Below are 24,363 nucleotides of genomic sequence, written 5' to 3'. Positions count from 1 at the left end.
CTTCAACATTTTAACATGAGGTCAGTTCAGATCAGGCTTAAGTGTTGTTTTTGGCAGTTATGCAAAGGGAGCAGCCCTCAGAATACCTTGTTGGTGTTGCGCATATTATTGCTTCTCGGACTCCGTAGTAGGCGGTCCTTACATCATGACGTCGCTTGATTGAGAGCTCGACGGACGAATGGAAATCTAAAACAGCGGAAACCGGATTTATTTTCAAGGTAGGTCGAGAAGTAGTTTATCTCGTTACTAGGCAGCAATAACGGCGCCCGTTTGCGATGTATTGAGAGAAAATAATTTGCCTTAATTAATTAACACAGTACAAATGATACGCCTGCAGGAATACATACATTGCAGTAAAGTTACGTTAATGGTTTATAACAAAGACAAGACCAACACTGGGGATAGTCGGGCTGCTTTCTACTCTTTATTATTGCAAAGAGAAGTACCATCGTCACCCTGGCCTCCTCAAGGTAAGTTAGTATTGCTCTCTTGGTTTGTACTTTAAGCAACTTTAATGTAGCTGTATGTCTCCGACAAGCCATTTTTTTTTTTTTTTTTTTTTTTTTAGCTTTTTAGCTAAGCTAACGGTAACTGCCCCTGTCTCTATTGTAGTGATATCCGAGAAAAACTGCGAAAGAAGCGTCGTGCTTTGCAAGACACTTTGGTAAAAAACAGAAATGAGGACGACGTTCAGGTAAAGTTATACATGGGTAATCATAAATGTTATCCCAGATAAACATGCTATAACTGTCAGTGCTTTTGTTGCTGTGTACTGACAGCCACAGTAGCCTCATAGAGTTCATCCAGCCCAAACTAAACAAGAGTCCTCCTTGACAAGACTCAACATGACCTGGAGGAGCGGCTCAGCTTTATACACACTCAAAGTCAGACACACACAGATAGAAGAGCTGCTAACACTTTAGTAAATGTAACTGTACTCGATAGGCTCTGGTTCCGTCTACCAAGTTGAGTGGAGAGAAACGACAAACTATGAAGGTTGGTGCGTGTGTGTGTGTGTTTTGTAGCTGAGCCTGAGCCTGTAGGCTCTAGTTGCCCGCATGTGTGTGCTGCTGGCTGCTCAACACCAGTTTCCTACTTGCTTTTCTTTACAATTAACTGCAAATAAACCTTTTTTACCAGCTTAAGCAATGAGTGTGCAAAATGTGAGTGTGGATGGATACAGTTTGTTTTAACTGTGTGTCTGTGTTGTAACAGGACCCTCAAAGCAGTGAGGAAGACCCAGGAGAGACTCTGAAACGCACATTAAGGGCCCAGAGACAGAGGCGGAAGAAAAGGGTACATCTTCCTCTGGCACCCTCGATTCTATTTCTGTCATTTCATTGATAACTGTTTCATATTTATCAGCTATAACCATATATATATATATATACATGTTAACCACTGCTTTGTCTCTTGACATATATTAGCTGCTTGAACAGTCTTCAACCCAGGATGATGATGATGATGATAATGTGGAGGAGATCTCCACCATCCAGCACCACAGTGAAGATGAAGAATCAGCTGAGAAGACAGCTGACTCAGTGGTTTCATCAAGACCTCCAACTGGTTCTCAGAGAAGTGAGCCTTCATGTCCTCGCTAAACCTGCCTCTCCCTCTGTAGAGTTTGCCTGAGAGTGTGTACAGTTCAACGGCAGAGTACTGTTAAAAATGTTTTACTAGTATCAATACCATTTTTTTAAAACTTTATTTTGCAGTGTATAAAAACATTTTGTTTTCATTTTTCAAAAAAGGTGTAAAAATAACATAATTATGATTTACAGTACCAGTCAGTTGTACACACCTTCCCATTCCCGTGAAGTGTGTCCAAACTTTTGACTGGTCCTGTAAGTCTGGAAATATTTTATCAAAGAATGAGTCAACAAAATTTAGATGCTGACCAACCACTCAATGCCAACATATCAACAAGTCCTCCAAATGAAACGACCACATAGGTCATTGGTACCTACACTCCAGAACAACCAACTAGAGTGTAATATGCCGCTTTACAAAACCATTACAAATCACTGTTAAAAAAGAATTATGTTTTATGGTGTGACAACGGTGTGGTTAAGGTCTGGTTAGGTTTAGGCACAAAAAACACTTGGTTAAGGTTAGGAAAATCATGGTTTGGGTTAAACTAATCACTTGAAACCGTTGTTGTCCAAACTTGCGGTTGAAAACATGACACTTGCAGTTGGAAACGGTAAGCAAACGGTGGTCTCCTACAGCTTTTGCCATGTTTTGCCATCTAACTATCTATCCAGCCATCCACCCAACCCGCCTCCTCCTCACGAGGAAGTCACCTTATATTGACGTCATCTGAACTGCATCACTTCCCCGATCATAATTACTACGTCAGCTAGATGGCGTCTGTCACTCAAACGTAACTATGTGGGCGACTGAATTTACGATCTATAGTGTTGTTTTTCTCGGGAGGACAGGCTCCAACATATAGTATGATTGCTACAGACACAATGTTCATTTTGTCATTAAGCACTGAGGTTTGATATTCAATCCTTCATATATTCTGAGTAATACATGTAATTATTGTTTTGTGATGTGCTTTGTCTAGGTCTCTCCTCAAGAATTCAGCATGCTCCCTCTCACCAATTAGACAGTTTTGTGACACGGCGCTTGGAGGAGAAGCTGAGAGCTGCCAGGGTAAGCATCTAGCTTTTGTCTTTGAATTAGAGTCTGAAACTGATCCTATTCCAAAATCCACTTGCTTGCAAAAATTGTAATTGCAAATCCTGGATGGAAGTGTTGAGCTAAAATTACTGATGCATAATGTGTGTTCTAGTCTAAAGGTGAGAGCCTTCAGCAACAGGAGGCCTCTTTAGAGCCAGCCAGTCGCCTGCAGAGCCTCAGAGACAGAGACACTGTAACAAGGTTTGACAGAGAGGTGAGGATCTACCTCAACCGTGACTGCGTAGGGTCCCTCTAACCATGACTGTACCCATGTAATTCAATCCAGCAGCGGTGCTTTAACTCCCAGTGTTTTACAGGTTGATTCAGACAAGGATGGAAGACATGACGTCCCTCTGGCACTCAGCACCAGGGTCAAGTTCCGAGAAGCAGCGAGACGAGTAAGGCTTGAAACAAGATAGCAAACCTTTTATGTACAAATGATTTGTATCATTGTATTTATTTATTTATTCTTCGCAAATACAGGTAGAAAAAGGCCTACCGACTGCAGAGGAGGCATACAATTTCTTTACATTCAGCTTTGAGCCAGATCCACAAGAAAAGAGTGAGAAGATGAGCAGGAAAAGACAAAAGCAGAGAAGAACAACAGAGGAGGACAGAGATGAAGAAGGAGGAGAGGAAGTTGAAGAGCAGGAAGATGCTGAAGTAGATGAAGATAACCAAGATGAAAATGAAGACCAGGTAAGACACCGACATTGATATTGTAAGAAATGAGCCACCTGTAGGGACAAATGGACTTTTCTGATTATGCAAAACTATTTCTAAATAACCGTTTGAACATTATTCCCAACGCCTCTTGTTTTCTGTCACGCCTTAGGGTGAAGAAGCTCCTCTTGTGCAAGATAAAGAGGATTTATTTGTCGTTGAACAATCATCCCAGGACTTCCTGCAAGTGAAGAAAGCAGAGTATGTTGGGTACCGAAAACTTGCTCAGGGACAAAGTGAGCTCCTCTTCACGCCAAGTTTTCGAACAGGTATTCTATAATGAACAAAACCTTCTGGTTCACATCTTTCAAATATTGTAGTGTCAGCTGTAGTATTCTATTCAGGACTATCTTTTAAATCATTTATATATCATTCTCATAGTCCCAACCTCCATTAAACTGCCTGAAAACATGAAGCCCCGCTATCTGGAGGATGAGGGTCTATATGTAGGAGAGAGGCCCCCTGTATCTCCTACCAATGAGAACATTCTGGAGAACCGCATTTTGAAAATGGAGGAGGTAACAACAGCCGACATGCCAGACATCTCAACAATGTCACTGGCTCTCAGCCGTTAACCAGGCGGTCTTTTAAATATATCTTCTCTTTATTTATCAAGGGAAAGAAGTGGTTTGGAGACGACGGCAGAATCATGGCTCTGCCTGACCCCATAAAGGAATCATCCACAAGACCTCCTCTCTTTCACATGGAAGAGGACCTGGACCCTGCACTATACACTGTGTACAGGAAGGTCAGACACACGCCCACTCTCTCTTCCATCACTCCATTCATTTGCCACATCTAAAGCGCCATGCACATTCATACACTGAAAGTATTGTGGCGCTCTCACATTTGAATGTTCTCGATTCCCTTTGCCATTTTGAAAAAAAAAAAAAGAAAAGGGCAGTGTGGCATTTGGTACAAAGGAACAGGGAGGGAGGGGTGTTTGTTATGAGGGCAGAGCTGGAGGCCGACACATTTATATATCATCTCTACAGACAATATACATCAAAACTCCAACAGAGCATTGTGGGAATTAAAAGTATAAACACTGTGAAGAAGAGTTGAAGCTGAAATTGAATATTATTTATTATATGTGTTGCCTTTACTCTTAATGTCTGCTTTTCCTAGAAATGAGACAGAAGAGTTTTAAACTATAAGTACAACATCTATGGAAAAGGCAGAATCACATTTATTGCTGTGTGCTATTGTGGGTGTTCATTAATCTCAAATTTTGCAATGGCGTGACTGACTGTAGAGAAAAAAAATATGACAAACATTTAAACTCTGAAATACCTGACAATGCACGCAACACAGACCCAAAACAGTGTTCAGATCTGGTTCACTGGTTAGGAGTGTCTGTGTGGGAAGCAAGTGTGTCCTTATTTTCATTTTTATTCTGGAAACTAACACAGCTGTCATATATAATCTTCTAGAAAACAGAGCATTCATTGTAGTTCAGTTGGGTGTTTACGGCTTATTGTTATCATGCGTGACTTTTCATTTCAGCGCTCCCTGATGGGTGCTATTAATCTTGCCAACTATTTCATGCTTCCTTTAAGCTTGTATACATACTTAGATTCACACAAGCACTGAGAAATATTTCATAGGGATCATTATTTTCCAGAACGTTGCATGACGGATGATGTTATTCTGTCCCCCAGGCGCTCAAGTCCAAGTATGCAAATCTGTACATTTCTGGTGCAGCGGACCCCGAGGGAGACTATCAGCTTGATGTTGATGTCTCAGGACTTATCTTTTCTCATCACCCACTCTTCAGCCGTGAACATGTCTTGGGGGCCCGTCTGGCCCAGCTGTATGACCAGCACCTCACCAGGCAGCACAATAACTTCACAGGACACCTCACTGACAAGGTAAACTCCATAGCCATCACAATAATCACCTGTGTACTGTGTCTGGGGCTACATTCCTGAATAAGATGTTTAATTCCTTGTATTATTCAAACAGGCCACATATACATTTAATGTATTCTGTGTTTCTTGTCTGCTGTAGTTGAATGGATTGAGGAGAACACTGCGAAACATCCTTGAGATCCACGGTGGTCAGAGCCTCACTCAGGCCATGCAGCAGCGGATATCTGAGTACAGTCTGGAAATTAGGTGAGTTTGTCAGACTGTATCCTGTTCATTCTAGAAAGATGTACCCTTTGGCACTATGACAAGCAATATTCCTACTGTATGTTCTTCCCTATTTATATCATAGGAACACTCGGCAGCTGCGAGACAGTGAGCAGGAGAAAGACAGGACTCTGCTAAAGAATGTAGTTAAAGTTTGGAAGGAGACCAAAGCCCTGAGAGAGTTTCAGAGGTTCACCAACACACCCTACAAGCTCTACCTCAGAAGGTAAACACTGAAGTCAAAGTCAAATATTATTCCTGTGATCACTGACAGTTTGTTCTCAGATTGTATAGTAAAAGTTATTTATTTTTGTGGTTAGACTGTCCATGTCTGGAAAGTTTAATCAAAGGACAGGTTCACAGTTTTTCAAGTCTGTCTTAAAGCAGTAGTCAGGTGCTCATATGATAAGTGAAACATATTTGGACTAAATCCACTATCATCAACGTTTATCTGAAGCTAATATGAGGGTTCAGCCATCTAAATTAGTCAAATTAAGTGTATATCCTCCCGAGTTAGTCTTTTCTTGTATAAATTCCCCCTTTTTTGTTACTCTCCTTCCTCTGCAACTCAGCAGAAACAGAGAGACACTGTCCAGGGAAACACAAATATATCATTTTATATTAAGGTGATGGTAACTTTGGATAGATATCCATTTGTTTTGACTAACTCAGATTGCAGAAGCCTCATATATGCTTCTGATAAACTTTGGAATATATTTTGGCATGGGAGGAGGATCTGATTTTGTTCCCCATCACTTACATTGAAAGCACATTATGAATGGCCATATGTGAGTATGTTCTCATGAAAGTGTTTTATAGATTCTTGTCATGAATATGTTGTGTTCCTCCAGGGAAAATGTAGATCGGGTGTCAGATGAGCGGGAATATGAAGATGAAATCTTGGCAGAGGTTGTGGAACTAGAGGCGGAGAGTGAGGAAGACTACCAGAACAAGCTGGCTGAGTATAAGAAACAGCTGGAGGAGTGGAAGCTCTGGAGAAGGAAACAGGTGCCTCGCTATTTACTGGCAACGGCTTAACTGAGTCACTTGTTGTCAGTCAGGCAATGAACCCACTAATTATCTGTCATGAAGAATAATAAATAAAGTTCAAATTCTAAATTGAAATCAGTACATTCTTGTATCTTGTGGGCACATACACATATATACAGTATATTGATAAACACATGGGGCATTCACCTTTTTCAGAAAGCCAAAAAGAAGAAGAGAAAAAAGAAGAAGAAAGGCCAGTCACAGGATGACACAGAAGAAGAAGATGATGACCAGGAACTGAGTGAATCGGAGGGGCCTGTTGAAGAAGGCCCCCCAAAGCCGGAGCCTCCAGAGAAGCCAGACTTTGATTCAATAGAGCAGCAGGTCAGAGAGAAAGCCTCCAGGATACGCAGGAAACCAGGAGAGTCCATCCTGATCCCTGAGCTGTCTGCATCTGGAAACATCACTGCCAGTGAACTCTGCCCCAGGTATGAGCAGAAACTCTGTGCAAGTCAAAGTAAGCCAGTAAGATAAAAAGATTTCAGTGTTGAGTGTTTTTTGTAAACAAATAAAGAATATGTCGAAATACACCAGATAAGTATCCAGAGTATTTTGATTCAACCCTGCAACGAGTGAAATGATCTCACCCACTGGCATATTTATTCACTGGTCTTGAGAACAGTTAATAAAACAGAACAGGACTTATGAAGATGTACCACACCCTCACTGTGCTATTGTGGACCTTTCTCATCACCTTCATTTATTCCTTGTTTTAGGGCTGAAATAGCTAGAAGAGAGGATGTTGCAAGACGTTCTCTTTTCATCAAGATCCTATACAACGAAAAAGAAGTTTCACGAACGGACAGCCGGCCCATGAACACTGATTTCAGAGTGCACTTTGGCCAGATTTTCAATCTCAAGATAGTTAATTGTCCCCAAAGCATCAATTTACAGGTGCAGTATAGAAACATTTAGTTTTCTGCTACTATACTTTGTATAATCCACACATCTGCCTGATAGATGACTACAGTGGGTGAGAGTTTCATTTTGTTCTCGCCATTTCTGCCTCTATGTGTGTGTGTGTGTGTGTGTGTTTGTCCACTGTGCATGGGTAGGTGTTTGAGGAGATTGGCTCATCATGCTCGCTCCTTGCACAAGTGTACGTGCCAGTGCCAGAGCCCACAGTCTTGACGGGCAGCGTCCCTCTTGAGGAATTTGAGTTTAGCAGCAACCAGAGAGTGATGCTCGACCATGAGGGCGTGGGAAGTGGTAAATGTCTTTGTTTGATAGATAGTTTTATAGCTCAGACCTGAAACAATGTAACACGCGAATTTGGAATAATTTATATGTTTCAGTAGAACATCAATGTTATTCATAGCCGTATCATTTCACTTATCTCTGCCTTCCTGTCTTTCATCCTCTCTCTGCCTCGTCAGATGTGCCCCTCTCCTTCGAGGCTGATGGCAGTAACAAACAGACCCTGTTGACCTCTGGGAAGCTGTCATGCTGTGTTTCTTGGGGGATTGGGGAGGATGATGTACCCCTCGCCCCTCCTGTGTCTCAACAACCTGGTGGCATACACAGGTAGTATCTCTACTCTAAGGACAGTACAGGTGGTTTTAGCTTGCAAAGCAGCTGGATTCACAAGATCATGTGAGAATACATCTTGTCAGGCCTCAAGTTATGCACTTATGGCTAAACCAACAGTGGTTTGGACCAATCAGCGTCCTATGAGGAACTACTGGCAGCTACAGGCGTTGTTTAGGTGTGACGACAGCAAGAAATTAGCCCGTGACCTGCCAAGTATTTTTTGAAAGTGCTTGCCCTTATCCAAACAATTTCCAAAGACGACTTCTCAGATGGTTCTGTGTAACAAATCATCTGGCGCGTCAGGTTGGCATGTTTCAGCTCTTAATCTACAAATCCTGCATGATTCACATCACTGTTGACTGTTTTCCAAAGCATACCACAGGTGTTTATATTCGTAAATGGTTATGCAGCTGAGAGCTCGGGAAGTTCCTGGAAACTCTTCTATGTTGATGCATTCAAGCAGTCATGGAAAAATGCTGAAGTGCAACATATTGAGATTTTTCTATTTCACAACAATCATGTCATGCATTTATCTGAAGGAAGGTTCAGGCCTCCATAAGTTGAGTCTTATATCATATTATAATTAGTTTAAACCAGTGGCTACACTTGTCAGCAGTCTAAACACATAATATGCTTTGGAATTAAGTCGTTAGTAATGAGTTGTGTATGCAGTCTGTTGTTTAGATCGAACATGGCAAACTATGTAACAAACTACCCAATCTTTTAGTAGTATTAATCACTTTTTGTCTCTGTGTTGTTAGTGGCTTGGGTCATCTTGATGCTGTCACCTATATTGGGGCATCTGGACTATATGACATGAAAAAAATCGGGGAGTGGGCCACACAGTCACGACTGGACCCCAACGATCCGAAAAATGCCTCCATCATGCAGCTGCTCAAAGTGGGTACCAGAATACTTTGTGTAACCAAGAGGTCTCAACAATCCAAGAGCCCTGCAATTTACAGTCGTATCTGTGTTTCTCACAGGTAGCCAGTAGTGGAGAGGTGACCGCTCCGGAGTATTTCCGTCTGGAGCAGCTGCAGGAGGAGTTTAACTTTGCGACCGATGAAGAGTTGGATAGGTCCAAAAGATTCCGCCTGCTCAGGCTGAGGAACCAAGAAGTTGCAGAGTTTCGGAATTACAAGAGTGTTCCCGCTCTGGAGAGAGAGGTCACTGATAAGGTCTTCCAGGTCAGCCTTCTAAATATTTACTGTGGATATGGGAGAATGATGATGCATTCACTCTATATGAAGCAATTTTTTTTCTCTTTCGTTTAAAAAAATTATTTCAGGAATACGAAAAGAGACTTAAAGAAGGAGAGATAATTGATACCAAAGAGCATCTGGATTCACACAGAGCCTTAGTGGCCAAATACCTTCAGAAGGTGAGGAGAAACATCTGACTTAAAACTTTTTTCACACCACTCTCAAACATATGATAGCACTAACCTTAGTATGCTCTTTACATTTCCCTACAGATCCGAGAATCAGTCATCAACAGATTCCTTCTCGCCAAGCATCATTACCTTCTATCTGACCTGGTGATAGAAGAGGAGATACCAAGCATTGGGTAAATACACCCTGAGGCATCATTAACCGAAACCGACTCAATAGTCTGTCTCATTTCAAACTCCCATCTGTCACAGCTGACATTCTTCTTTTTTTTTGGCTTGTGTTATGCATGCTATTTGTTACAGCACAAATACTTCTTTCTTGCCAATCACAGAATATTAATCCAAACATGTACAGTAAGCACTACTTTCTGTGTTGTAATTTATCATTTCTGTATATCCTACGCTTGAACAATTACAAAGAGTGCCTGAACTCCCCGTGCCAGTTGTACAGGAAAGGTTAGATAACTTGGATTACCTTGAACTGTGGGACCTACAGCCAAATCAACCAATCAGAAAGAGTGACAGGGCCTATATAAATCACAGGCTGATGTAAGTATGTTTCTTGGCCGGATGCTGCTTCAGTCTATTTGATCTTGCACTCAACACTGCATTCCCTTGGCTGAGTAATGCTGTCCTCTGGAAGCGTTCAAGTCGCTGTTTTAGAGCAGTTTTCACAACATGAAAATGAAATCTGGAATCAGATATTAATTTCAATCTTGGACGGCGTTTTTGCAGATGCTTGCACAATATTGTACGTCAAAGCCAATCACACAGTAGGGTATCACTTTACACGTTTTCATTCATAATTGAAAGTGAATGTTATAATCATTTCTGTTCCATTTTTCTGCCATTCTTCTGCTATGCATGTGTAACAGTGGTGCAGGTCCAGGGTATGTTCTTAGAGTTTCTTTCTTTTTCTCCCACCTTCTTTGTCTCTGTGTCTCCATTTAGTTTGAACCCTGAGCACCAGAGTACAGTAGCGCTCATAGACTTTATGTAGTATTCAGTCCTGCCAGGATTTTGAAGAGAGAATTCCATCAAGACGTTTTGATTTTGAGGGTGTTTTCTCAAAAAATGAAGATGAATTCTAAAATTGCAACAGTTTTGCTAGAATGTTACTATATTTTGCTGCTGATATTTTAATCCATTTATCACATATAATAGTTAGTTACTGTAACAACATTATCACATATTTACATTGTTGAGGTAAACTTTCTACACATTTGTATTGTGATCATAAAAACACAAATTCCTGGAGGGACTGAGTACCGTTGGTGCTAAAGATCCCATCCCATCAGTCAATTAATACTAATTCATGTCCAATATGATATCACTATGAGTACACAATATGTAATCCCATGTAGGTTGCTGAATAAATGATAACAGCTGTTTGTTGTGACAATCAGAATTCTGGGAATAAATCTTTTCAAACTGGCCGAACCAAAACGGCCACTGAAACCTCAGAGGAAAGAAAGAAAGAAGGTAACGGCTCAGAATCTGTCTGACGGAGACATTAAACTGCTGATCAACATCATCCGGGCATACAACATCCCCATCCGCAGGCCTCAGAGCAAGTGAGTGTTTCGTGAACCCAGTCACACGAGAATAGTATAGAATAGAAAAAAATCTCCTTTGCTGTCAGAAATATTCATGAACTATCTCTATTTTGATGATTTAGCGTGGCTTTTAGACATAAGACAGATGTTGAACTTTGTTCCAATGGGTTTTTATTTCAGTAAGCCAGGACAGACGTCTCAGAGTGCCATCCAGGGCAGTGATTGGCTCCTCAGCCAGGTACCATACACCCTCAACCTTACATAAGAGCAAAATCTTCAGTGGCATGGAATGATCTATGTCATATATGTGCTTTTTATTTGTGTGATGTAGGTACAAGTGAGACCCTTTGTTGAGATTTCCTTCCAGCGCACAGTACTTCAAACAACCACCGCCGATGGACCAAACCCCTGCTGGAATGAGGAGCTGCAGCTGCCGTTTAGGTGAACAGCTGTGTATTTCATAGCTTCACTTTTGTCTTATATAATGTGACATAAATGCCTTAGCATTTTCAGAGCAGGATAACACCAGTAATGTGTTTACCTGAGAAAGCTTTAATCTGAAATATTGAATAAGAGTTGGTTTATGGAATAGCTCGCAGGTGTTAGTAACAGCATCATAAAGATGATTTGGAGACAACATTCAAGTGTTGGCACTTTGTGAAGTGTGCTGCTGGACATAGTTCCAGGAAAAATCATTAAAAGATGCTCCAAACTCCTCCAGAACTGCTGATAAGATCAGTGTACTTGTGGCTAAGTCAGTTTTAATCACTTGTACATCTGCAGCTCTTCAAGTTTACACCAATTTTTCTTTAATTATAAATCACTATTTGGACACACCCATTACTGTGTACAGAAACACATGACTCTTTTGAAATATTGTAGTTTTGTACACTTCTCTAACAAACCAGCTGAAATGTTAAACTGTACTTCTTATCTTCAGCGCCCCAAACGGTGACTACAGCACTGCGAGCTTGCAATCAGTCAGAGACGACGTCTTCATCAATATATTTGATGAGGTGGTTTATGAAACTGGAGTGGTGAGTAAAACTGTTTTTCCACACCTGTCTCCAAGTATTAATGTCAGCACATGTTCCTGGAATTGCATTAGTTGTTTTTTTTGCTTCACAATTGAACAACTTCTGCTCCTCAGAATGACAAAGACAGAGGGAAATCCATACACACCTGGGTGGAGAAGCACTGGTTGGGCTCTGTCAAGATTCCTTTCAGTACCATTTATTCTCAGTCCAGGGTGAGAGTCCTTGTCGTGTATTTGTTGTGTACAGACGTTGTGGCTTCTTTAACCGAAAAGCACACCGATTGCCTGAATCGCTAACTGATTTTATTTATTTATTTTCGTTATTCCGTCTTGCAGATTGATGGAACATTCAAGGTGAATACACCTGCAGTGCTGCTGGGGTACAGCAAGGAGCGGAGCCATGGCACTAACGGTGGTTATGATACTTTTCGGAGCCTGAGCGAGGGAGCTTTCATCACAATGTTCATCACTATAGAACCTCAGCTGGTGCCTGGAGAGTCTATCAGGGAAAAGGTGATTCTTGTCCAAGTGGAAACCTCAAGGATAGATTCTGTCTGCTTTTTAGTGCCCATTCTGCATCACTGTCTGCTACTTCATCTCACTTCATGTGTATTCTTAGATGAGTTTCTAGTTCTATATTTTAACACATTTGTTCATCTATTTATATTCAGTATTTTTCCAGATGTTCATATTAAATTATTTTCATAAAAGTTTCCATATTGTACCAGAACAAGGGAAGTCCACATGAGAGACAGAACAACATGGGTCAGGCCCAGTGGCAAAGGACAAATTACTGGTATATAATGACACCTGCTGTTAGTCGAGGAAGTTAACCTGACTATTTTGTGAAACAAACTTGAAAGTTCTACTCACCCTGTAGTGGAAAAGGGTCCCTTGTTCTGAAACAAGCTTTTAACAGTATGCATCAATGTATTCATTTGTTCTCATGCTTGTCATCCTTCTGTTTCACATATTTGCTTTTGCTCTGCTGCATGTACTAGATAAAGGAAGTGAAGGTAAACGTCAGTTAGAACAATCTTTTTATTGGCCTAATTCATCAATTCACAACCGCATCATTCTTTATTCATTTACATAGCGCTGACCTATATTCCTCCACGGTAACCTTTGACCTCTCATGCAGTTTGACAGCCAAGAGGACGAGCGTTTACTGCAGGCTGCGGAGAGATTCGAGAGAGATGCAGCACAGGGCTACCCGGACCGACCCTGCATGTCCACCGTCATAGACCTCAATGGGAAGACGGTCTTCATCACACGCTATATCCGGCCACTCAACCCACCGCAGGAGCTACTGGACGCTTTCCCCGATAACCCACAGGAGGCCACGGTCAGTCTGATCACCACCCAGACCCGAAGTGGATGAAAGAGGCTGCTCATCTCCTTCAGCAGTCATTGCTTGTATTTCCGATTTGATTGGATTTGCTGAACTGACACACTTCCTCTTTCCCCACGCAGGCCCTGGTTGCTCGATTCGTCTCACTCATCCCTTCTCTGCCGGACAGAGTTTCGTTTTCTGCTGTCTGTGACCTGTGGAGCACATGCGATGTGAGTGAACCCTTTCTGATATATTGCAAAAAGAGGGAAATTCCAAACTGACCTTGTGCCTCCTCCTCTTGTTTCATTGGTAGCAATTCCTCACCCTCCTAGCAGGAGATGAAGAAGAACATGCTGTACTGTTGTGCAACTACTTCCTGTCAATGGGCAAGAAAGCCTGGCTTATTATCGGCACTGCTATACCAGAGGTGGGTGACATTTATTTTTAAAACCTGAGGATGTTCCAGACAGGTATATGTGTCATAACAACACCCCTACATGGAGGTAAGTCCTTGGCAGCACTAAACTTTTTGATCTCTTTATTTCACAGGGACCCACGGCGTATGTCTTGACTTTTGAGCAGAGCCGCTACCTGATCTGGAATCCCAGCAGTGGTCAGTCCTACAGCCAGTATGACACCTTCTGCCCACTGCAAACAGTCGGATGCCTGGTCAATGCTGACAATGTGAGTGAGGAGAAAGCAACTATATGACATCAAATTAACAGTCCAAAATGTGACATTTCATTCATCTTCTTGTCACACTGCACCTATCCTATAGTTTGCAGCAAATCATTTGATTTTTATGTGATTTGTCATTTAGGTGTGGTTCAACATTCAAGAGTACACCTTACCAATGAGGATGAGTTTTGACATCACAAAAGCCAATTTGTGGAAACCGTTTTTCTCCCGATCGTTCTCTCACCCGGGGTTGTCGAGCGTACAGGTGAGTGTTTGACATTACCCTGAAATCCTATTGTATATAGTATGTGTTCTCTGATGATATTGGATCTCATTTTCTATTTTCTTCAGCCAGAGGAGCTTGTATATCGCCACACAGACAAAACAGCTGCAGCAGAGCTTCAGAACAGGCAAGTTATAGCAGCTGAAGTAGTTACTTCTAACAGTGTTGTTTTGATTTGTTAGACTGCGGTTAAACACTCTCAAACACATCACACTCTTCATAGGATTGAAAAGATCCTGAAGGAGAAGATCATGGAGTGGCGCCCTCGTCACCCAACCCGCTGGAACCGCTACTGCACCACCACCCTGAAACAATTCCTGCCTAAACTGGAACTGAGCGGGGGGAGGGACCTGGCTGAGGGTCACCGCCACGAGTTGCAGAGCCTGCTGGGAGACAACAGGGTAGGTCTGAGACCAAGTTGGGGAAAAAAATACAAGAATGAGTCATTGTATGATGTCATGAGTCATCAATAGACTATTCTCTGCTCTTGAAAAATGTCAGCTGGCGGAAAGCACATTCATAAATTCCCATCATAAATAACAACTAATAGGCGTTTCTCTCTTTTTAGATTTCAGGATTCCCCCTGCATCTGCCGTTCTCTGAGATTCGGCCTATCATAGAGGCAGTGTACAGCACAGGAGTTCACAGTGTTCAAGCTTCTAATGTGGAGTTTGCCCTGGCTGTGTATGTGCACCCCTACCCTAATAATGTCCTTTCTGTCTGGGTGTACCTGGCCTCACTCGTCAGGGCATGACATAAGACTCTCCTCTCTACCACAGTGCTTTGCAGCTGTTGTATATAAATGAGCTTCAGTAATTTAAGCTGATGACTTCATGTTTTTACATTTGCTCCCACTTTTTTTTATCTTATCATGTACATACTGTAGATCCTGAGGATACACATTGAGTAACCAGTTATCTGTACATACAAATACCCTGCATTAAATCCCACCTCACTGAATGTTGTTTTTTTGACTGTGTCAGAGAATAGCCATTTTTGATACTATATCTTGTATTGCTGTTTTTAATGGGTGGTTTTACAATGTTTTTCTAATGTTTTGCCCACTTACACTGACATACTTAGGGAACAGAAGTATAAAAATATATATAAACACCTTTCAATACAATGGAATCCAACACCACTACTAAGAAACAGTTGAAACTCAGTACCTCTGACAGTCACTACAAAAACTACACTCACTACAATTTATTGCAGTGCTGTTGTATTAGATTGCATTAGAATGTGTATGCTATATATGTAATGAACTTAAAGCTCAGCATACTGGGCTGCTGAAATGTTTTCTACTAATGTATTGAGACACTACTACATCACATTTACTAGCTTTTCAATTTCTATATTACTCAATTGTTTGCACAAGGGAAAAAAAGACCAACAGAGCTTTTTAACCCCAAGATACTTTTATTGTTCTGCTTATGAATTGAACATTTCCAACAGAACACCTCATGCAAGACTTTTGAACAAGCAAATAAATCCTACTGCAGAATGATCTAAGATGCAGTACAACCTACTGAAAGTTGACCAGGTGCTCAGTAGGCTTCTCCCAATCTGAAGGTAATTATTCTAAATCTCCACACTAAAAGCGCTTCAGTGTTGGGTGTTATCAGAATAATCCCTCTCATATGAACGTTGGTCCATTTCTTTGCCCACAACATTGGAGTGCATTAAGAAAAATGTAAGCAAAAAGCATGTTTAGGTGACTATGAATATTAGATATCACAAAGTTGGACAAAAATGATTCAGACTGTAACATGTACCAATTCCTATGTCTGTACATCCCTTTACTGATGTCTCAGTAACGTGGTTGCTGTGCCAGTACTGACTGAACAGTAAATAACAGTCGAGCCTGTGGGGGCCAGTACATCCTCTACGTATGGCAGGACGACATACTGCATGTAATCACTCTGACCCTTAACCGTCAATAACATGACTGTCAAGAACTGTCAGCTTCATTCTAAAGGGAGGCATCCATTCAATTGTTTCATGTTCCACGTCACCATCAATTTAATGACAAGCTTGTTTAAGATGGAAAAAGTAAAGTTTATCAATTTGATGCTACAGTCAGGTTTACACTACACTGATTATAAATGAGTCAACTAAACACCAGTGGGGGAAGCAGACTTATGTAAATCAGTATAGTTATAGTGAAAAAGTATCATGGTTTAACTACAGAAAACACTAAGTACTTGGTGTTCATGTTTCTTTAGTTTTTTACTTCTTCAAAACCAAATGAAGGAACCAGAATGTACATTTGCAGACACTTCAGATCTATCGTCACCCCTTAATCTTTTCCTTTTTCTAAAGGATTAATTCCATTAAATACAGATGGAAATGGAAATAACAGGAGCAAAATTACAGTTTCATCCAGAAACATTTTTAAGTGACACAAAATACAGCAAATGGTATTTCCAGGATAAAGTGCAATAAAAGGAGACGTGACAATAGAGAGCGGTGCTTGGCGAGATCACTCTCCAGAGCGACAGCAGGCCCTGAAGCCACACTGCAGGTTCTGACATCCGCTGGCCGTGTCTGCATGAGGACCTGGAGAAAAACACCACACGGTGGTCATACGCTGTACAGCAGGAATGTGCAAAGCTTTTGTTTTTATTTATGTATTATATGCCCTTACAGCCACAATCTACACAAATATTTTAAAAAAACTGATTGTTATTATATATTAGATAATATCTGAATTATTATTTAAAAATATAACTTTAAATAAAGCTCTGACAGTGAATACTGAAGGTATCACACTGGCTACTGTAATGCCTACTTACCTTCCACCTCAGCAGCATCGGTTACTTACACTAGGACACATGCTATGTGGGTGGTTAGTAATGTTTGTTAAAGTTGCCACATACTGCAACATGTCTGCTCACAAATCAACATTCACTGTGACATCTTCACACACAGTTTAACATAACACTGTTTCCCAAGTACCTTGCTAGACAAGAGCATGAGCATGTACAATTCTGTGTTTCAGAGGAAATAGGACCCCTAGCAGTTTCACATGTGAGTGTTACCGTTGATGTTGTCGCAGTAATAGAAGTGTTCATCATTGAGGGAAGGACAGGCTGACACCAGCTCCTTCAGCCCCACCTCAGTGATGAAGAGGCAGCCAGACAAGTTGAGATGCTCCAGGACAGGAAGCCCTCCACGCTGAGACAGAGCCCTGAAACACAAGCACGAACACTGATGATCCCCTCTTAATCTCATAAAAGGTAATACTGAGACTATTATGTAATGTAATGTATGATTAACAGCATTACAAGGTAGTAACTGATGGAAATATAACGTAATGAGCACTCAAACTGCCTAAATGCAAAAGGTTGCAGGGAGGAGTGCTCGTATAAATGACAACACAAACACAAGTTAATACACCATCCTGTGTAGTCAGCTCGCACTGAAAATAACACTGTTCACCATTCAATGTTTTGAAACTTCATCAATGCAAGGTGAAATATTTTTCACCAGACAAAGATGAGTCACTTAAATCTCACTGCCTCAGGTCTGTTTGTGGAGATACTAACCTCTCAAATAAATCCATGTAAACCCAGGTTAGTCTGGCAAATAATGCTATTATAATTATAAAGGAATGTTAGTTTAGTTAGTTTGAAGCAAACCAATAAGTGATCTTTACCTTAAGCCCAAATCTGTGACTTGATAACATCCAGAGAGACTGAGAAGTCTCAGGGAGCGTTTTGCCTCTGATTGGTCAGTCCTGTTTTCATGCTCCCGACACTGCATCCCCCCAAATGAGGAGCATTTAGTCCGAAATTCTGCAGTGCTGCTTCTGGTGGTGCCTGACTCGCACTGAGGCCCAGTAAAAGTCCTGAGGGCCATGTCATTAGTGCAGCAGGTGGAGTGACCACAAAACATTTCTCCAGAAATGGCATACTGCTGATGCAAAAAGGAGACGTTTGAGCCAGTCCTGTGCCCGCGCCTCCTTCTCCTCCTGCAACAGAATGAGCTTCCCACAAGCTGTGTCTCTACAAAGCTTTCTGCTTCAGGAAGAGACAACCCGCCACGACGGGTCCACTCTGCAGCATCTTCAATATCAACAAGGTCTGAGGGGTCCAGGACCCACACCCGTGTGGGGGTGCAGGCGGCACCCCAACGGCCTGTCCCCTGCTTGAAAATGATGGCTTGGCGCTTCCGCCCACCTGCGTGTAGGTTTCTCTCATCCATGAGCGTGATGGGTATTGGGGAACTTTTAAGAAGCTTGGCTCGTCGGTCTGAGCGTTTGTCAAAAGGGGCAAGGTCACCCAGCCCAACAGACAGTTTCTTCAGGGTGTGATCTGTAATTTTCTCACACCCGGACAAATCCAGGTGCTCCAGAGAGAGACATGCTCCAAGAGATGACCAGCTGGAAGAGGAAGGATAGCAAAAACTTAGTGATGAGTATTGAGTGAATTTACTGTACAATAAAACAAAAGTTGACCAGGGTTGGCTCATGGCAAAGAGCTAGGAAACCTAATCTTAATCCACTGTGTGGTCCCACTACATAAACTTTGGATGTGCATAGTCAGAAATAATTTTTCAGTAATTATTTTTACTAGTTACCTGTCAAATGCAAAATCTGTAACATCAGTCTGGGTCAGGTCCAGATGAGTAATATTGGGGCAGAGACTGAGGATTTGGCGCACCTGAAAAGTGGACAAAAGTACAGTTGACATTCATTTTTTTTACAAGATTAAGATGGTATTGTGTGATTACAGCATTAAAACTAAAATTTTGCACTGCTTACCATTTTACTAGAGACTGTAGAACTGTACGCCAGAACAACGGACTTGACAGATGGACCCACAGCTGGCAGAAGGTTCTGGATGAGCCCATTCAGGAGTCTCTTCTCCCGCTGAGCAGTGTTAATTGCCAGGGAGCCCTCTGTATGGCCCGACACATCTAACATGAACAAGAGCAAGGATGACATCATTTACTCAATTTAGATGTAGAGCTAATTTTATTCATCACTTGTAAAGTATAAACTAAAAACAAACACAATTAGTTTTCAGTCACACTATGCATTTATTACTTTAAATCAACAAGATAACCAATCAGAAACATTATGCAGTTTTAAACTTCACTGTCAAAGACTATTATTAGAAATGTCAAAGCCAGCCAGCTTATGCTTTTTGAACCCAGTGTTAATAAAGATTCATGTTAGTAGACTTTTTAGGTGCCTTATCCAGATATGATTTTCTATAACATGAACATTTCATGAGCCTTTTGCTGCTAAAAGCAGTGGTCATTGTGTATGTAAATGCAAAAGCTGGTGATTTAATTGCTTGCTAGAGGCAGGGTGAATGGGTTTGAAACTAGTAATAGCACATACTACCTAATTATACCTTTTTGTCACCACAGTGTTTCCCCTATAATAGTACAGACCTGGCGGGCCGTCATGCCAATGAGAACCCAAAAATAACGTCAAATATCTATTCGTTTTATCTATTCATTTCTATTCATTTGGAAAACAATAATCATTTGTGTTTGGGAGTTTTGGAGAGACTCAGCAGCTGTCGCCACCACCCTAAAGCAGTCAACCTAGGGGAAACACTGCAGCTTGTTTCTGAATGATCGTTACATACTGCAGGTGCTACATAAATACCAGTTGTGTACACTGAAATACTGTTTTCGTCACCAAACGAGGTGTGCACTTCCCTGAAGACAAAACCTCACCAGACTCATCAACATCAGCATCCTCATCCCATTCCTGGTAGGCCCGGCCCTCATTCTGCCGACTCTTCACCCACTCCTCATCCGGCTCCTGGTCCAGATCCCCAGGTGGGCCACTATAATAATCACCTACATTAGACACACAAACATTTATTAGCATAATACGAAGCAATCGTTAAATAAATGAGATTCTCAGTTGTGAGCAAAGTTTCATTTTACACTGTAAGGAAATGATCAGCTATCACTAGCCTACCTCTGGCCCAGCGCACAGGGTAGAGGTGCCTCCACAGAGAGCCGGTCTTGGCCAGGTCTGACCAAGAGGTGCACACTTGACTACAGTGACACAGGTCTTCAGGGCTCAAATAGTGGAACAACCTCAGCATGATTTCTGTAGGAAGCTGGGAGATGTGGGTTGAAGAATTCCTGTTCTGTTCCAATTCTGAGGAAGAAGACAAGACAGCTTTGATGGTTACTGACTCAAATACTGAAAATTTGAAATGCACCTCTTAAAAAGCTATCCACTGTCCAAGACAATCTATTCTTTCATTAAACTAATGACATAAGTGCTTAAACATTGCACTGATTGAAATAAAAGCACTGTAGGAACTATTTTCAGTTATATGTAAATATTTGTGTTGTTTATGTTTACACTTCTGACCACCGGGCAGAGCTTCCTTGTTTTGGGATAATTGAGAGTTGTACTAAAGGAGGTCAAGGAGGAGGTGTTGCTGATTTGTGAGAGTGGCATGCAGTGCCCCAGTTTGTTTATGCCCAATTATTTTGTGTTGGCATTTTGTGGAACAGCTTGGTCTGCTTCATGTAAAAGGCTACAATGGACAATACTGAGCTGAAACAATCTGTATAATAAAACTGAATTCTTGATTATAGGAAACAAACAAAGGTCACTACTAAATCTCACAGTAGAACCCCCTAAGTGGCTTTTTAAGTATAGCACTTTTAAGTACAAGCACTGCAAGTCCTAGACAAAACTGTTGGGCTGCAAATATTTTCATTTTTAATCAACTTTTTGTAGTTAGTTGTTTGTTTTGTTTATAAAATAACAAAAATGCTAGAAATGCCCATAATAATCAAACCAGAGCCTGTGGGGATAGTGTTTATTTGAAGTGAAGTGTTTATTTTGACTGATCCCAGTTAAAGGGAAATTCCGGGATTTTTCAAGCTGGACCCTATCTTCCCGTTATTTGGGATCTAAGCGACTAATGATGAAAAAAAATTTTGGACTTGGTTGAGCATTGAGTGAGATCACTTCAGCCAGCAACAGTGAAACAGAAAGCAATGTAATCCTTGTACATCAACTACAAGTGCTTGTTTTTGCCACTGACAGGCTCAGATTGTTATTACAAGTGTCTGACAACAACAGTAAACACAGGAACTCGCCACCTGTAGCAGCATTATGGCTAACTACATAGGGATCAATGTCCGGGGCTACTCAAACTCAACTTCACACAGCCGGTGCTGAACACTGGAGAAACTGCTTCACTAAAGGATGGCATGTAAGCATAAAAAACTCACTAACCATAATCTGTCTTCTCATGATCGGCATATTTAAAGGCTTTTTGCAGCTCCTCCGCCTGGCTCCACAAACGGAATCCTTTCAGCACCTCTGCCGCACAGTCCCATTGCTGTTGGCTGCAGTGTTGTGCTATCACCTGTTTCTTGATGTCCTTCAGCTCCTCATAGGTGAAGTACTGCATAAGCATAGGCTGAAACACCTGCAACGCATCTCCTTAGTTTATAAAAATATTTGCGACAGTGCAACTCACTGGGGTATGAACAAACACATCTTCATGAACACAATTTCCTCTTACCAATTCTTTGGGGAATCATTCAGTTAAAAGATGTTTATATTGAAAACACAAAGAAATGTGAACATCTTATACCTCTTCCTCTTCTTTCATGTGGGGCAGAAAGTCCTGTGTGAAAGCTTCTAGTCTCTCCTTCAGCTGCTGGGCATAGTTAAGTTGCTCATATTCACTCTAAAAAAACACATACCAGTTATTCATTTATGGAATCCCTTAAAACATTTACAATCTCATTTGCAACATCTACTGGTTCAGTTTTTTCATAACTTATTGACAAAATGTGTTGTCACCTGTTTTTGCAGTAGCTGGATTAGTAGACATGGCAATAATGATTTATTTTTCATACATCATATTTTGAACAACCTCTTTGTAAACTGAGGAAAATTCTACATAAACTGCCAACATTTTTTTTTTTTTAAATCTCATCACAATATTATTTCTCTCAGTAGAAACATCTTTCCCTAAGGACACTGTGCAGGATCTCAATCCAAAGCAATAGAATGTCCCTTTCTATTTTACAAGCTGACTGGAGCAGAGAGCGGAAGTTAAGATTTACACAATTGCATCATTCTGGAAAGCCCATTTTTTGGTTTGCCCATGGCTTGAGAGAGAACAATGACTCTTGTCTCTTGATAAGCAGATCACAAAAACAACCCTGGCTCGATTATATAAATCATTCTATTTATTTCTGTATCTGGCCATTTTCTCAGGAAATAAAATCTCAAGTTGTACAGTTGAGACAAAAACTTGGTTTTGATTCATGGTATGAAAATTTATCTTATAATATGTCAAATGGCTTCAATATAATATTTAAAGGAGATACATTATAATTTCCTCCTGTTTACAGTTAGCATCTATACATGACAAATAACACGTCTGATGTTGATGTTTGAACGGCAATCTTTGTGTGGCTAACATGATAGTTATTCTAATGACATGGTGTTACCCCACCATTGGGCATCCAGTACCAGCTGAGGTCTGCAGAATTCATGTATGCTTTCCATATAAGCACAGCCTAGTATTTCTCTGCCTGGGCCAAACGTAAAACTGTTGCAGAAATAGATTGAGGGCCATGGCATGACAGTAAATGATTCTTTAAAACATCTATGCATATTTACCTTAACGTTGTGCAGCCCCTTTTCAAAGAGGGACAGCATCTCTGAGAGTTTGTTGTCAGAGTGCACATTGTACACAGTGCAGCAGCGCTGTTGCAACAGGCCAATGATGTATTCATTCTCAATCTGTTCATGCATCTTGAACTCCTTGAAGGTGGCGCACAGTGACTGAAGAAATGAGCGGAAATCATTGTTGTTGGAGAAGTTGGTTTTAGACAGCTGTGAAAAACAAAAAGAAACTTTTAGTCACGCATTCTTAAATGTATCGTCAATTATTTCTTATACTGAAATCCATGTGAAAAGTATTTTCTAACATTAGGTCAGAATAGTTCCCGCGTCACCCAACACAACAGCTGTCTTATGACAGAGGATGTAAACTTAGACAGCCAAAAGTGCAACATTAACACAGTTTACGTCACCCGTCGTGTATTAACGTTTGCTTGTGTCTCAAAATAAGCTTATCTGACACGTACCGTTAGCTTTAAAGAACATTATTTCAACAAACAGCCTGAAACTGTTCTAATGTCATTCACAGCTTGGTTTGTGGGGAGGCATTAGAAACTGAGTTGTGATACTTAAAGCTTGTTGCATAACAAGCTATCTGGCAAGTTAGTTAGGCTAGCTGAACCAGTTAGCAAGCCTTAGCTGGGCGGAGGACGGGGAAGTTCATTGAGAGCAACCAAATACGTGCTTCACAGTTCTGATAAAGTAAATGCTTCAATGTAAAGCTAACGTTTAAAAGCAGGAAGCTACCAAATGACCCGACTATAGCAGTGAGACAAACATCCGATGGTCAATACTGAGTGCTGTATATGGAACAAGTTAGCTAGCGTGCTAGCTGGCGTTCTCTCGTCGTTTGGGCAAACGCCGTCATATATTCCTTTATAAAACTCTAAAATGACGACCGACATTTAATTATACGTACCTTCTCGCAATATAGGCCCACCAGTTGTTTCATTCGCCAGTGTGGGCCAGTAAAAACATCCACCTCGTCCGGAAAGGGAGCCATCTTCGCACACTGAGCCTCAGTGCGTCATCTGCACAGCGATACAATCAAACACGGAGGCGTGCGCCAGCGAGTCACGTGACCGCAAATAACGTAGCATAAAGCGGTCCAACGGCGCACAGTACTGATCCTGGATCAGTGTTTGAATAAAGGGTTATACACGTTTCACTGTAACTCCAGGGAATATCCGTTCTCAGACCAGCAAGCGTGATTTTAGAAGTTTTAGAATACACTTGGAAATCTGGGAATAAAAAATAAAAACACCAGTTTAGAAGCAAGACTTTCTGAAGTTATATAATAGCTTTTGTACCTTAAAGATCTCT

The 24,363-nt window shown here is 41.2% G+C and overlaps 2 protein-coding genes across 3 annotated transcripts; one reads left to right on the top strand and one right to left on the bottom strand.

Annotated features, from left to right (window-relative positions):
- Nucleotides 1-218: 218 nt before the first annotated feature.
- On the top strand, nt 219-16,146 carry cc2d2a (coiled-coil and C2 domain containing 2A). 2 transcript variants are annotated; one of them, XM_067597655.1, is made up of 39 exons: nt 219-470; nt 613-694; nt 946-996; nt 1,216-1,296; nt 1,428-1,578; nt 2,573-2,661; nt 2,801-2,902; nt 3,006-3,086; nt 3,172-3,387; nt 3,524-3,680; nt 3,793-3,929; nt 4,028-4,159; nt 5,073-5,282; nt 5,422-5,528; nt 5,632-5,772; nt 6,398-6,554; nt 6,753-7,024; nt 7,313-7,490; nt 7,652-7,805; nt 7,973-8,120; nt 8,888-9,026; nt 9,113-9,316; nt 9,418-9,510; nt 9,604-9,695; nt 9,940-10,068; nt 10,926-11,093; nt 11,256-11,313; nt 11,407-11,516; nt 12,016-12,112; nt 12,226-12,324; nt 12,448-12,624; nt 13,253-13,456; nt 13,585-13,674; nt 13,758-13,871; nt 13,994-14,128; nt 14,265-14,387; nt 14,474-14,532; nt 14,629-14,806; nt 14,974-16,146. In XM_067597655.1, exons 3-39 carry the CDS (start codon nt 991-993, stop codon nt 15,157-15,159), a joined length of 4,974 nt encoding a protein of 1,657 aa, XP_067453756.1. In that variant the 5' UTR covers nt 219-470; nt 613-694; nt 946-990; the 3' UTR covers nt 15,160-16,146. The 2 variants fall into 2 exon arrangements, with proteins under 2 accessions (XP_067453756.1, XP_067453757.1); XM_067597656.1 differs by lacking the exon at nt 9,940-10,068 and having other exon boundaries at nt 220-470.
- A 469-nt stretch (nt 16,147-16,615) lies between these two features.
- fbxl5 (F-box and leucine-rich repeat protein 5) lies at nt 16,616-24,108 on the bottom strand. Its single transcript, XM_067597657.1, has 11 exons — nt 23,960-24,108; nt 23,038-23,253; nt 21,998-22,093; nt 21,634-21,829; nt 20,350-20,535; nt 20,100-20,225; nt 19,171-19,325; nt 18,987-19,069; nt 18,064-18,789; nt 17,447-17,595; nt 16,616-16,964 (listed from the first exon to the last, which is right to left on the bottom strand). Exons 1-11 carry the CDS (start codon nt 24,041-24,043, stop codon nt 16,888-16,890), a joined length of 2,094 nt encoding a protein of 697 aa, XP_067453758.1. The 5' UTR covers nt 24,044-24,108; the 3' UTR covers nt 16,616-16,887.
- Between the last annotated feature and the right edge of the window lie 255 nt (nt 24,109-24,363).

Source organism: Thunnus thynnus, chromosome 8 (genome assembly GCF_963924715.1).
Source record: "Thunnus thynnus chromosome 8, fThuThy2.1, whole genome shotgun sequence".
Taxonomy (NCBI): Eukaryota; Metazoa; Chordata; class Actinopteri; order Scombriformes; family Scombridae; genus Thunnus; species Thunnus thynnus.
Note: the sequence above shows the minus strand (reverse complement) of the source record. Positions and strands in the feature narration are given on the sequence as shown.